This window comes from Pongo pygmaeus, chromosome 1, assembly GCF_028885625.2.
Source record: "Pongo pygmaeus isolate AG05252 chromosome 1, NHGRI_mPonPyg2-v2.0_pri, whole genome shotgun sequence".
NCBI classification, from domain to species: domain Eukaryota; kingdom Metazoa; phylum Chordata; class Mammalia; order Primates; family Hominidae; genus Pongo; species Pongo pygmaeus.
The window spans coordinates 198,078,973-198,094,213 of record NC_072373.2 but is presented as its reverse complement, the minus strand read 5'-3'; the positions used below and the strand labels follow the sequence as shown (position 1 = coordinate 198,094,213).

Here is a 15,241-nt window from a genome sequence, read left to right as displayed (position 1 = left end):
GCTCACTGCAAGCTCTGCCTCCCAGGTTCACGCCATTCTCCTGCCTCAGGCTCCCGAGTAGCTGAGACTACAGGCGCCTGCCACCATGCCCGGCTAATTTTTTGTATTTTTAGTAGAGACGGGGTTTCACGGTGTTAGCCAGGATGGTCTCAATCTCCTGACCTCATGATCCGCCTGTCTCGGCCTCTCAAAGTGCTGGGATTACAGGCTTGAGCCACCGTGCCCGGCCTTGAAATGTTTTTTTAAATGCAATTTTCCATTTCTTTTTTTAACCCTGTCAATTTTTTTTTTTTTTGAGATGGAGTCTCACTCTGTTGCCCAGGCTGGTATGCAGTGGCGTGATCTCGGCTCACTGCAAGCTCTGCCTCCTGGGTTCACGCCATTCTCCTGCCTCCATGCCATTCTCCTGCCTCAGCCTCCCAAGTAGCTGGGACTTCAGGCGCCCGCCACCACACCTGGCTAATTTTTTTTGTATTTTTATTAGAGGTGGGGTTTCACCGTGTTAGCCAGGATAGTCTTGATCTCCTGAACCCTGTCAAATTTAACAGTGAGGGGATGTGTGCAACTTTGATAACACTGATGTTAATAAGTTCTGATAACCCAGTAACATTGGACCGGCCCAATTTTCAATTTTGAATATGCTAAGTTCTTACTACTGTGGTTTTCTTTATGGTTTAGGAGGTCTACGTTTAATATATACCCAATACTGAAATAACCAATGTTATGTAGTGGTTACCCCTTGCTCTGTGGGCTCTGTGCCAACTGTGGCTTCTCCTCCTTTGTTATTGGTGCCTCTTTTCTGGCAGCTATGCTTCTTTTTGTTTTTTGTTTGTTTGTTTTTTGAGACAGAGTCTCACTCTGTCACCCAGACTGGAGTGTAGTGGTACAATCTTGGCTCAGTGCAACCTCTGCCTCCCGGGTTCAAGCAGTTCTCCTGCCTCAGCCTCCTGAGCAGCTGGGACTACAGGCACGTGCCACCATGCCCAGCTAATTTTTATATTTTTAGTAGAGATGGTGTTTCACCATATTGGCCATGCTGGTCTCGAACTCCTGACCTTGTGATCCACGTGTCTCGGCCTCCCAAAGTGCTGGGATTACAGGCGTGAGCCACCGCGCCCAGCCACTTTTTTTGGAGGGGGGGGGTCCTTGGCCTTTGTAGTTGTATATGGGCATACCTCAGAGATATGATGGGGGTTCAGTTCCCAATCACTGCAGTAAAGCAAATATATAAAGCAAACCACACAAATTTTTTGTATGTTTACACTATACTATAGTCTCCTAAACGTGCAATAGCATTATGTCTAAAAAACAATGTACATACCTTAATTTGAAAATACTTCATTGCTTAAAAAAAAAAAAAAAATGCTGACACAGAGGCACCAACTGAACACATGTTGGGAAAATGCCACTAATAGACTTATTCAGTGCGGGGTTGCAGTAACTTTCAGTTGGGGAAAAAAACATAATATGTGTGACGCACAATAAAACGAGCTATGCCTGTACTTAGACTGAAGTTTCTTGAGGTACATACCATATATGCCTTGTTTTTTCATAGATTGTAGATGCTTGTGGGCTGGAGTTATGGAAAAAATTAGGGATTTTTTTCTCCTTTAGAATCTATCTTGAATTTTTATTTTTAGGTTTTTAGCCTGTGTGAAACATTTGCTTTTCAAAAGTTATTTTGAAGTTGAAAGTTATCTAATACGCCAGCCATACCACCCATGTATGTCTTTGCTTTCTGAAAAGATGTTTGTCCTTCAAAGGATAACACTAGGCCCGGCCCAGTGGCTCCCTCCTGTAATCCCAGCACTTTGGGAGGCTGAAGCGGGTAGATTATCTGATGTCAGGAGTTCAAGACCAGTCTGGCCAACATGATGAAACCCCGTCTCTACTAAAAATACAAAAATTAGCTGGGCGTGGTGGCAGGCGCCTGTCATCCCAGCTACTCTGGAGGCTGAGGCAGGAGAATTGTTTGAACCCAGGAGGCGGAGGTTGCAGTGAGCCGAGATCATGCCAGTACACTCCAGTCTGGGTGACAGAGCAAGACCCTGTCTTAAAGAAAAAAAAAAAAAAAAGCACTATATAGCAATGCAATTGACAGAATATTTTTATTTATTTTTAAGTTACTGTTACAACTTCTTTGCTTTGTGGATAAGGTATTTGATGCTCAGAGAAACTGAAGGCCTTCCCTGAATCACCAAACTAAGTAAGTGACAGAGCCACTTAGGGGCCTGGGTCTGACTCTTACTTTGAAACTTTTGCAACCATACCATGTTGCCTTCTATTATTCTTTGATCATTAACTACCTTTATTTATATGTTGCTTTGCCAAGATTTACATAATCAGACATTATATTGTTATATATACTATAATGGTACTTGAGAGAACTCTCTGAGTGCACATAGTAGTCATGTGTGAATAAAAAATGCTTTCATCTAGTTGTTGCCTACCTGGTTTATTTCAACCAGGGACTTTGGTTGGCATGTGTAAGTGGGTGTAGCAAAATGGAACTGGCTGCTGTGGCTCTGTTTTTCCTCACTGAAATAAAAGAAACACTGTAAGGAGAAGATAAACGGCATGATGGTATTTCAGAACATTCATCCCAAGCTACAGCTTCATACAAGCAATGCAAGAAGGGCACTTTAGTGTTTAGCACACTGTGTACTTAATATTCATTATAGTAGTAGCATTGGTTTTATTTATTCAGCATACTTATTTACACTTTGAAATTTGAAAACTTTACTTTTTTTTTTTTGAGACGGAGTCTTGCTCGGTGGCCCAGGCTGGAGTGCAGTGGCACGATCTCGGCTCACTGCAACCTCTGCCTCCCGGGTTCAAGCAATTCTCCTGTCTCAGCCTCCCCAGTAGCTGGGGACTACAGGCGCCTGCCACCACGCCCAGCTAATTTTTGTATTTTTTAGTAGAGACAGGGTTTTACCATGTCAGTCAGGCTGGTCTCGAACTCCTGACCTCAGGTGATCCGCCCGCTTCAGCCTCCCAAAGTGCTGGGATTACAGGCGTGAGCCACCGCGCCTGGCTGAAAACTTTATTAAGATCTGTTTTTGAAGTATGTGAGCGAAGGATTACCCAGGTGCCGAGGCAAGAGACTGAAGGTACAAACTGTTTCAGTATAATAAAGAAAATAGTTAGAATAGTTAAAATACAAAGTAGATATAGAGATGATCATGGACATTATCAATCATTAGTATAAACATTATTAATCATCAACTTTTAATATTACTCTTTGTTGTATTACTAATATAACCAAGGAATAACCGGCGGGTATAGGACGAGGTGCTGAAGGGACATTGTGAGAAGTGACCTAGAAGGCAAGAGGTGAGCCCTCTGTCACGCCCACATAAGGGCCACTTGAGGGCTCCTTGGCAAGCGGTAATGCCATTGCCTGGGAAAGTACCCATTACTTAGCAGACCGTGAAAGGGAGCCTCCCTTCCGTTGGAGTCAGGTAACACTTTGCTCCACCAACCAGCTTCTTGCGGGAGGTTGGATGTTATCCAGGCCTGCCCACAGTCATCCAGAGGCCTAAACCCCTCCTTGTGGTGCTGTGCTTCAATGGTCATGCTCCTTGTCCACTTTCATGTTCCTCCTGTACTCCTGATTCCTCTTTGAAGTTCCTGGAAGATAGCAGTAGAAAAAACAGTGAAAGTCTTAAAGTCTTTAATCCTTCTGATAAGTGCATAGAAGAAAACGCTGACATATGCTGCCTTCCCTCTGCTTCAGCTGCCTAAAAGGGAAGGGCCCCTGTCCCATGATCATGTGACTTGCTTGACCTTATCAATCACTTGGATGACTCATCCTCCTTACCCCGCCCCCTTGTCTTGTCTGCAATAAATATCAGCGCACCCAGCCATTTGGGGCCACTACCGGTCTCTGCGTCTTGGTGGTAGTGGTCCCCCGGGCTAAGCTGTTTTCTCTTTATCTCTTTTGTCTTGTGTCTTTATTTCTTATGATCTCTCGTCTCCGCACACGGGGAGAACACCCGCTAAGCCCCGTAGGGCTGGACCATACATCAGTAGAATTCTAGTTTTCCTTAATTTCAGACAGTAATATAATACAGCCATCCCTCAGAATCCGTGGGGAATTGTTTCCAAGACCTCCTTTGGATACCAAAATTCACAGATGCTGAAGTCTCTGATACAGCATGGCATAATGTTTGCACATAACCTATGCAGATCTTCTCATATACTTTAAAATGTCTCTAGATTACCTATAATACCTAATATAATGTAAATGTTATATAAATAGTCTGTATTGTTCAGGGAATAATGATGGGAAATCTGTACATGTTCAATACATATGCAATGTTTTTCTGAATATTTTCAATTAATGGTTAGTTGAATTCATGGATAAAGAACCCACTGATATGGAGGGCTGACTGCATTTCTTATTAGTTCTTTAACTACCTGGAGTCACAGGGATAGGAAAGCACTTTATAGTGCTAGCAAATGTAGAGATTACAGCTAGTATTACGCCAGTTTGTTGCTAAGGAAAACAAAATCCTTGCCTGTGTTCTTATACTCTGGGTAACCTCTAGAGTAGCTCTTGTTTTGTCCTCATTTGCAATTAATTTATTTACAGAATTTGGAGGTTTTGGTTCAGTTAGTGGAAAAATTGAAATAGAAATCAAGATCAACCATGAAGGAGAAGTAAACAGGGCCCGTTATATGCCCCAGAACCCTTGTATCATCGCAACAAAGACTCCTTCCAGTGATGTTCTTGTCTTTGACTATACAAAACATCCTTCTAAACCAGGTACGTGCCCTTTTCTATTCAAATACAAATGAGTCACTATAGAAATACATGGTTCCACTCACTGTGAGTTTAATTGCGTGTTACTCTGTGTAATTTAACGTCTTGTGATTTGTATTGATATGTGTATATTTTTCTTCATTTTGCCTCCGTGAAAAAATAATGCCTTTTTACATAGAACAAAATACTGGTGCTGTTTAAGCATTATCTATTTGGTCATAACGGTTCCTATATCATTTATAAATGTTAAGAGCTTTAGACATCTTGACCAAAATTCCATTATGCTCAGTAGGCCCAGAGAGCCAGTGGACTGGGTAGTCTTGATGTGTCTGTCACTTTGCAGATCCTTCTGGAGAGTGCAACCCAGACTTGCGTCTCCGTGGACATCAGAAGGAAGGCTATGGGCTTTCTTGGAACCCAAATCTCAGTGGGCACTTACTTAGTGCTTCAGATGACCACGTGTGTATCCTTCCCATTTTGAAGCAAATCTGGGCTAGTTACCAGTTGGTTTCTTTTTTGGGGTGTGTGGGGAGGTGAGAATCTTCCTTTTATATAATGGTTAATTTTACATTTAAGACCATCTGCCTGTGGGACATCAGTGCCGTTCCAAAGGAGGGAAAAGTGGTAGATGCGAAGACCATCTTTACAGGGCATACGGCAGTAGTAGAAGATGTTTCCTGGCATCTACTCCATGAGTCTCTGTTTGGGTCAGTTGCTGATGATCAGAAACTTATGATGTGAGTAGAATCCATTCAGGGTTTTTTTCTAAATATCTTGTCTAAGTTTTATGTTTAGTCACCATTTCAAGGTTTTTTTCCTTTTTTTTTTCACTGAAGTTGGGATACTCGTTCAAACAATACTTCCAAACCAAGCCACTCAGTTGACGCTCACACTGCTGAAGTGAACTGCCTTTCTTTCAATCCTTATAGTGAGTTCATTCTTGCCACAGGATCAGCTGACAAGGTCAGTTTCGTTTATTTTAATAGAAAACATAATTTCTCTAGGTTTTTTTGAATTGCAGAGATATTTTACTTACAGTATTTTTTTTTTCCTTAAAATTGATTACTCTTGCTTTTCTTTTTGTACATAGACTGTTGCCTTGTGGGATCTGAGAAATCTGAAACTTAAGTTGCATTCCTTTGAGTCACATAAGGATGAAATATTCCAGGTAAGAGAAACTAATGCTACTATTTTGTTTGTTTTAAGAAAAACCACCTGGGCGCGGTCATTCACGCCTGTAATCCCAGCACTTTGGGAGGCTGAAGCGGGCGGATCACAGGGTCAGGAGATCGAGACCATCCTGGCTAACACGGTGAAACCCCGTCTCTACTAAAAATATAAAAAATTAGCCAGGCATGGTGGCGGATGCCTGTAGTCCCAGCTACTTGGGAGGCTGAGGCAGGAGAATGGCATGAAACCCGGGAGGCAGAGGTTGCAGTGAGCCGAGATTGTGCCACTGCACTCTAGCCTGGGCAACAGAACGAGACTCTGTCTCAAAAAAAAAGAAAGAAAAAAGAAAAACCTGGATGTATGAGTGGGCACACATGTGCTTTATGCCATTGCTAAAAATAGAAATCTATATGCCTATGCTACTTTCTGTGGGAATTGTTTTTTCTTTGTTATTTCTACACTTTCTCAAACTGGTTATTGACCACCTACATTTTTCAGATATTAAGAAAACTAGGCCAGGTATGGTAGCTTATGCCTGTAATCCCAGCACTTTAGGAGGCTGAGATGGGTGGATTACTTTAGGCCGGGAGTTTGAGACCAGCCTGGCCAACATGGCAAAACCCTGTCTCTTTATTTTTTAATAAAAATTTACAAAGAAAGGAAAACTAGTGCCTGATTATTTTTTCAGCCTTGCTTCTGACACTTAGTGATCTCTTCCCTTCTTCCAACATATTTTTCATCCTTCATGTAATGTGTTGATTTCTCAACCCAAGCCTAAACCTCTGGCTCCATATTTTCTGCCTCATCAGTTTAAACCCATTTATGCCTAGTGTTCCATTATTGGAACGCTAAGCATGTGGGAGTTTATATCCTGCTCAAGGTCATCGCCCAGGTCTGATTGCAAAAATTAAAAAAGAAATAATCATTGCACTATGTTCAAAGCTTGTTGCTAGGGCACTATGAGAGATTACATTATGTAGCCTTTGCTATTAAAGAGCCCCCAATTTTTTTATTTTTTATTTTTTTAATTAATAAATTTTTTTTTTTTTTTTTTTTTTTTTGAGACAGCATTTTGCTCTTGTTGGCCAGGCTGGAGTGCAATGGTGCAGTCTCGGCTCACTGCAACCTCCACTTCCAGATTGAAGCGATTCTCCTGCCTCAGCCTCCCAAGTAGCTGGGATTACAGGCGTGCACCACCATGCCTGGCTAATTTTTGTATTTTTAGTAGAGACGGGGTTTTACCATGTTGGCCAGTCTGGTCTCGAACTCCTGACCTCGGGTGATCCACCTGCCTCAGCCTCCCAAAGTTCTGGGATTACAGGCATAAGCCACCACGCCCAGCCAAGCCCAAAATTTTATAGTGAGGGAGGGCTTGTTTAGAAATTACTATAATAAAAGATTTTGTCAAGTGTTATGAACCTGAGGGTGGTAAAGATTAATTCTGGTGTGTGAAGGTGGCGTCTGAACTGGGCTTTAGGTGAGCCATACTCCTACATACTTTATCTCTTATTTTCTACTTTTCAGCCCGCCTTGGTGAACATTTTATCCTTACCCTATCTCTTTGCTTTGCTTGTGATGATGTTCTTGCCTGGACAGAATCCAAATTCTTCCTTAATTGCTGGTCACTAATGCCGTCTTTTTCTGTACCTTAAGGCTAGCTAGCACTTTTACCGTATTTAGTAACAAACTCTGATTGTTGGATATATAGTAGTAAATTTTTTGTCTGACTCTTTAATAAAATTATTGCATGGAGTCATTTTTAATCAGACTTACATGTAATACAGAACTCATAGTAAATACTTGGGAATATAGTTATTGTATATGTCATCTGTACTTTAGTTCTTAGGTCCAAATTGGATTGCATTTGGGTAGAGGCCAGAATTAGCCAATAAGAATAGACAAGATGTAGGTCAGGAGTTCGAGACCACCCTGACCAACATGGTGAAACCTCGTCTCTAATAAAAATACAAAAATTAGCCAGGCATAGTGGTGCACGCCTGTAATCCCAGCTACTCAAGAGGCTGAGGCAGGAGAATCGCTTGAACATGGGAGGCGGAGAGTGCAGTGAACTGAGATCACCCAACAAGAATAGACAAGATGTGATGTTTCCAAAGATAAAATGATGCTGGGCACATGGCGCACACCTCCACCTACGCAGGAGGTTGAGGCAGCAAGATCCCTTGAGCCCAAGAGTTCAAGTCCAGCCTAGAAGCAACATAATGAGGCCTCATCTGTTTTTATTTTGATACCAGCCTAACCCCCTCTCTACACGAATACAAAAATTAGCCAGCCATGGTGGCGGACACCTGTAATCCCAGTTACCTGGGAGGCTGAGGTGGGAGAGTCGCTTGAACCTGGGAGGTGGAGGTTTCAGTGAGCTGACATCCTGCCATTGTACTCCAGCCTGGGTGACAGAGCAAGACTTCGTCTCAAGAAAAAGTGTGCAAGGGGGTGCTGTGGGAATGGAACAAAAGCTTATATCCTGGGTCTAGTAATGTCTAGTAATGGGTTGTTTTCGTAAGAGAAATTTGTTTTTGTTTTTTTTTTTGTTTGTTTGTTTGTTTTTGAGAGAGTCTGTCACCCAGGTTGGAGTGTAGTGGCACGATCTCAGCTCACTGCAACCTCTGCCTCCCAGGTTCAAGCAGTCCTCCTGCCTCAGCCTCCCGAGTAGCTGGGATTACAGGCGCCTGCCACCACACCCAGCTAATTTTTGTATTTTTACTAGAGACAAGGTTTCACCATGTTGGTCAGGCTGGTCTTGAACTCCTGACCTCATGTGATCCACCCGCCTCCCAAAGTGCTGGGATTACAGGCGTGAGCCACCGCGCCTGCCCATAAAATACATTCTTTAGCTCTTAATTTTAACTGTAGCGTCTATAATACCTTGACTTCCTCTTCCCTTTTGTTTACAAAATTTTTAAATTGTTAAATATTTTGTGAATTTTTTCCCTTTATTTTCTAATTCATGGCTTTGCTCTTTTCTTCATTCCTATGTGTAGGTTCAGTGGTCACCTCACAATGAGACTATTTTAGCTTCCAGTGGTACTGATCGCAGACTGAATGTCTGGGATTTGAGGTAATTCTTGTATTCATTCCTCTCTCTACATAATTATTTCCTTTATTTACACTTTGCAAAGGTAGTTACTAAGAGTAAATCTGTTTTAACTTTTAAAATTATGCTTTTGTACTAGTAAAATTGGAGAGGAACAATCCCCAGAAGATGCAGAAGACGGGCCACCAGAGTTGTTGGTATGTTAAAAGCATTGGCCAGTACTGAAATAGTCTGTAATTTAATGTCCTTTATCTGCATTTCACATCTTTGTTTTCTTCCCTCTTTCAGTTTATTCATGGTGGTCATACTGCCAAGATATCTGATTTCTCCTGGAATCCCAATGAACCTTGGGTGATTTGTTCTGTATCAGAAGACAATATCATGCAAGTGTGGCAAATGGTAAGGGTTTGGTCATTTATTTTGGGGAGGTGAAATAAGTGAGACATAGAATCAATTTACATTTATATATTTTATGATTACAGTTACCATCTCTGTTCATTTTACTCCCAGGTGCGATTTTAAGACTTGTCTATACATTATCATTTTCAGCTGCCTGCTCTTGACCGTATTTGGTTATACCACTGGTATTTTGAACTCTGCTAAACAAAACTGACCCTCTCTCCCACTTCTCCTTTTTCCTCTCCTCCTCCTTTCTTTCTTTTTGTATGACTCCAACATTTTCTCAGCTAACCAGACTTGAAAACTCAAGAATTTTCCATGTCTGTTTACCTCTAGTTCTAGTTCACTTCCAGATTTCATACCATCTATCTGCGGTGTTTCTCCCATCTTTCCTTATCATCTTACAAGTACAAATTTACATACCCAAAGGAGGTGTATCATATCACAGCATCAAATACTACTATTTCTCCATGAAACCTGTCTAGATTTCAAAAACGTTCCCTATCTCTACCTCAAAGAATGTGAACACCCTCCTTAAATTTTCTCTTTTTTTTTTTTTTTTTTTTTTTTGAGATGGTCTCTCACTTTTTCACCCAGGCTGGAGTGCAGTGGTACAATCTCGGCTCACTGCAACTTCCACCTCCCAGCAGGTTCGATCAATTCTCCCGCCTCAGCCTTCTGAGTAGCTGGGACTATATAGGTGCATACCACCATGCCTGGCTAATTTTTTTGTATTTTCAGTAGAGACAGGGTTTCACTGTGTTGGCCAGGCTGGTCTCAAACTCCTGACCTCAAGTGATCTGCCCACCTCGACCTCCCAAAGTGCTAGGATTGCAGGGGTGAGCCAGCGCTCCTGGCCTCTTAAATTTTCAAAGCACTTCAATTTAGTAAAAATAACTGTGGTGTCTCATACATTAATATTTTAAAAATCGTTATATTCGGCCGAGCATGTTGGCTCATGCCTGTAATCCCAGTACTTTGGGAGGCCGAGGCGGGTGGATCACGAGGTCAGGAGATGGAGACCATCCTGGCTAACACGGTGAAATGCCATCTCTACTAAAAATACAAAAAAAATGAGCCGGGCGTGGTGGCGGGCGCTTGTAGTCCCAGCTCCTCAGGAGGCTAAGGCAGGAAAATGGCATGAACCCGGGAGGCGGAGCTTACATTGAGCCAAGATTGCGCCACTGCACTCTAGCCTAGGCGACAGAGCGAGACTCCGTCTCAATTAAAATATATATATATATATATATATTCTGGAGATAGGTGGTGGTTATGGTTAATACAATGTGAGTGTACTTACTGCCACTGAACTGTACACTTAAAATGGCTAAGCTGATAAATTTTATGTTGTATGGAGTTTGTGACAATTTGGAGGTGGAAGACAATTTCTTGCTCTGTTGTTCAGGCTACAGTGCGGTGGTGCGATTACGGCTCACTGCAGCCTCCAATTCCCGGGCTCAAGACATCCTCCTACCTCAGCCTCCCTAGTAACTGGGACCACAGGAGTGCATCACCAGCCCTGGTTAATTTTTTAAATTTTTTGTGGAGATAGGGTTTGCCATGTTGGCCAGTCTGGTCTTGAACTTGTGAGCTCAAGTGATTTGCCCACCTCCCAGAGTGCTGGGATTACACGTGTGAGGCTGGCCCCCCCACCTTTTTTTTTTTTTTTTTTTTTAAGAGCTGCGTAACTTGGTGGTTGTCTTGTAAAGGAAAAGAATTCAGAAGAAACTTGGTGTCTGTCAGAGTAGATCTAGTACCAGGAATTAAGTTCCAGAGAATAGTTTTTGACTCATCATGAGGAGAGGGAGGATGTTTTCATCAGTACTTTCTTAAAATGCTATAGCACTATTTTTTCTTATTTTTTATTTCTTTATTTTTAAAAAATTTTTTTTTTCTGAGACAGAGTCTCACTCCCTCACCCAGGCTGGAGTTCAGTAGAGCAATCTCAGCTCACTGCAACCTCTGCCTCCCAGGTTCAAGCAATTCTCCTGCCTCAGCCTGCTGAGTAGCTAGGATTACAGGCATGCACCACCATGCCTGGCTAGTTTTTTTTTTTGGTTTTTTTTTGTTTGTTTGTTTTGTTTGTTTGTCTTGTTTTGTATTTAGTAGAGATGGGGTTTCACCATGTTGGTCAGGGTGGTCTCGATCTCCTGACCTCATCATCCGCCCTCTTTGGCCTCCCAAAGTACTGGGATTACAGATGTGAGCCACCGTGCCCGGCATTTTTATTTTTGAGACGGAGTTTTGTTCTTGTTATCCAGCCTGGAGTGCAATGGTGCAATCTTGGCTCTCTGCAACCTCCGCCTCCTGGGTTCAAGCGATTCTCCTGCCTCAGCCTCCCAAGTAGCTGGGATTACAGGCATGCGCCACCACGCCTGGCTAATTTTTTGTAATTTTTTTTAGTAGAGACTGGGTTTCTCCATGTTGGTCAGCTGGCCTCGAACTCCTGACCTCAGGTGATCTACCTGCCTCGGCCTCCCAAAGTGCTGGAATTACAGGCGTGAGCCACCGCTCCTGGCGCAATAACACTATTAATTGAAGACGGAAATAAAATAAGTTTGTGACCTGCCAGATTAACAGATTGTACTACATCCATACTTTTTTTTTCTTTTACCTCCAAATACCATCACAACGCATACTTTGTAACATTACTTATCAAAAAGAAGGATGGGCCGGGCAGGTGGATCACAAGATCAGGAGATTGAGACCATCCTGGCTAACACGGTGAAACCCCGACTCTACTAAAAATACAAAAAATTAGCCGGTCGTGGTGGCAGGCGCCTGTAGTCCCAGCTACTCGGGAGGCTGAGGCAGGAGAATGGCGTGAACCCGGGAGGCAGAACTTGCAGTGAGCCGAGATCGCGCCACTGCACTCTAGACTGGGTGACAGAGAGAGACGCTGTCTCAAAAAAAAATAATAAAAATAAATTTAAAAAGTATGATTAGGGGCTGTGCTCAGTGGCTCACACCTGTAATCCAAATACTTTGGGAGGCCAAGGCCGGAGGATCACTTGAGCCCAGAAGTTCTAGACTAGCCTGGGCAATAAAGTGAGACCATGTCTCTACCAAAAAAAAAAAATTAGCCAGGCTTGGTGGCACGTGCCTGTGATCCCAGCTACTTGGGAGGCCGAGGCAGGAGGATACCTTGAATCCAGGGGATAGAGGCTGCTGTGAGACATGGTGGCATGTGCCTTTAGTCCCTGCTCTTTGGGAGGCCGTGACAGAAGGATCCCTTGAGGCCAGGAGTTTGAGGCTACAGTGGGCTGTGATCACACCACTGCACTCCAGCCTAGGTGACATAGCAGGACCCTGTCTCTAAAGGAAAAAAAGAAAGAAGTACGGTTAGGGTTATAAGATATTCATGACGTGCTGTTAAATAGGGGAAGCGCAGACTGAAGAATACCATAATGGTATTCCTCATATTAAAATTTTGTGTATCTTGTCTATATTTAGAAAGCTGATTACTGGCCAGGTGTGGTGGCTCACGCCTGTAATCCCAACACTTTGGGAGGCCGAGGTGGGCAGATCACCGGAGGTCAGGAGTTTGAGACCAGCCTGGTCAACATAGTGAAACCCCGTCTCTACTAAAAAATAAATATAAAAATTAGCTAGGCGTGGTGGAGGGCGCCTGTAATCCCAGCTATTTGGGAGGCTGATGCAGGAGACTTGCTTGAACCCAGTAGGTGGAGGTTGCAGTGAGCCAAGGCGGAGGTTGCAGTGAGCTAAGATGGCACCACTGCACTCCAGCCTGGGTGACAGAGCGAGACCCTGTCTCAAAAAAAAAATACTGAAGAATTCAAGGTTAAACTAGATCCCTGCAAGGCCCATCACCTCCATTCCAAGTTGTTACTTTATTTGGTGTTTTTAGCATTGTAATAGAGTAAGTAAATATTTGGTCTTTGTCCCAGTTCTTGGCACAGAGCTCCCCAAAAACACTCGGAGTTTGCAGAGTGCTAGGAGTGTCTTTGTCGTTCCTAGTGATCCACTTTGGACCACACCTGAGTTTGTTCTACTGTGAGGTGACTTTGGTGGGACCCCTAGATAGCCTCATAGTGGGTTTAGTCAGAAAGGCCAATCACTTGATTTGAGGGTTAAAACTTGTCGGCCCACTCGCCAACCTTGGGGTTGCAGGGCTAGAGATTGAACTCTGTAAAAACTCCTAATTTGATGTGCTTCTGGGTTGAACAACTCAACATATACTGGGTGGGTAGCATGCCCAGAGACTTGATGGAAACTCTGCAGCCCCTCCCCACCTTGCCCTATGCATCTCTTCCATGTGGTTCCTCAGCTGTATCCTTTATTTTAAAAAACAAACAAAAAAAAACAGTAATAGTAAAAAGCTTTCTTGGGTTCTGTGAGTCATTCCATCAAATTATCAGACCTGAGGAGGCAGTAGTGGGAACTCTGAAATTTGTAGTCAAGTGGGATAGAAGTGTGCAGGTAGCCTGGGACCAGTGAATTGCAACTGGCTCCTGAAGTAAGGACAGTCTTCTCCAAAGCTAACTTCAGATAGTGTCAGAATAGGATTGAGTTGTTGTACACCCAGTTGGTGTCATAAGAAAAGGTACCCCACATTCCACATTTGGTGTTAGAAGTGACGTCAGAAAGCATCACACAATTGTATGTATTCTTTTCTCTGGGGTCAGATCACAAGCTCTTTGAAGGTAAGACTATCCTGTCCTCTGCAGTACCTATCATAGTGATACGTGCATGGTAGGTGCTAAGAGCAGTAAGTTTTGCTCCTGTGAAAGTGGTTCCTGTATTTTAAGATTATGCCATTGGATACAGGTATTCTGTCAAGCAGTAGAAGTAGAGTTTATTCTATACAAGAACAGTTTTTCTCTTCAATATATAGAGATTCGGAACATGTTGTTTTGGAAGTTTTAAGTATGCAGTTCAACAGTCTTCAGTGTGTTTACAGTTGTGCAACCATCAACCACAGTCAATTTGAGAACATTTTCATCATCTGAAAAAGAAACCCTGTACCCATTAGCCATCATTTCCTATTTTTCTCATAGTCCCCCAGCCCTAGGCAGCCACCAAGCTATGGATTTGCCTGTTTTGGACCCCTGTTTTTTTTTAGACGAAGTCTTGCTCCCCAGGCTGGAGTGCAGTGGCGTGATCTTGGCTCACTGCAACATCCGCCTCCTGGGTTCAAGCAATTCTCCTGCCTTAGCCTCCCAAATAGCTGGGATTACAGGCGCCTGTCAACCACGCCCGGCTAATTTTTATATTTTTAGTAGAGACAGCGTTTCACCATGCTAGCCAGGCTGGTCTCAAACTCCTGACCTCAGGTGATACACCCGCCTTGGCCTCCCAAAATGCTGAGATTACAGGCGTGAGCCACCACACCTGGCCTGGACACCTTATATAAATAAAATCCTAAAGTATGTGATGGCTTTTTTTTTTTTTTTTTTTTTTTAGCACATAGTCTTGCTTTGTCACCCAGGCTGGAGTGCAGTGGTGCAATCTTGGCTCACTACAACCATCACCTCCCAGGTTCAATCAATTCTTATGCCTCAGCCTCCCAAGTAGCTGGGACCACAGGTGTGCACCCCCACACCTGGCTGATTTTTGTATTTGTAGTAGAGATGCAGTTTCGCCTTGTTGGTCAGGCTAGTCTCGAACTCATGACCTCAAGTGATCCATCTGCCTCGGCCTCCCAAGTGCTGGGATTACAGGCGTGAGCCACTGCACCTGGCCTGACTGGCTTTTTTATGCCAAATAATATTCCATCATATGGATTGGATATATCGTGTATCCATTTTATTAGTTGATGGATATTTGGATTGTTTTTACTTTTTGGCTATTATTATTAATAATGTCTGGTTAGGCCAGGCACAGTGGCTTAC

At 43.1% G+C, this 15,241-nt stretch overlaps 1 protein-coding gene across 1 annotated transcript in view; it reads left to right on the top strand.

Moving 5' to 3' along the window:
• Positions 1-15,241, top strand: part of RBBP4 (RB binding protein 4, chromatin remodeling factor) — a 29,407-nt gene that overhangs the window by 12,506 nt on the left and 1,660 nt on the right. The window contains exons 4-11 of the mRNA XM_054464458.2: positions 4,598-4,771; positions 5,112-5,227; positions 5,345-5,505; positions 5,605-5,731; positions 5,859-5,936; positions 8,938-9,014; positions 9,130-9,187; positions 9,279-9,389. Of these exons, the coding sequence (XP_054320433.1) occupies positions 4,598-4,771; positions 5,112-5,227; positions 5,345-5,505; positions 5,605-5,731; positions 5,859-5,936; positions 8,938-9,014; positions 9,130-9,187; positions 9,279-9,389 (902 nt within the window). The remainder of the gene's footprint in view (positions 1-4,597; positions 4,772-5,111; positions 5,228-5,344; positions 5,506-5,604; positions 5,732-5,858; positions 5,937-8,937; positions 9,015-9,129; positions 9,188-9,278; positions 9,390-15,241) is intronic.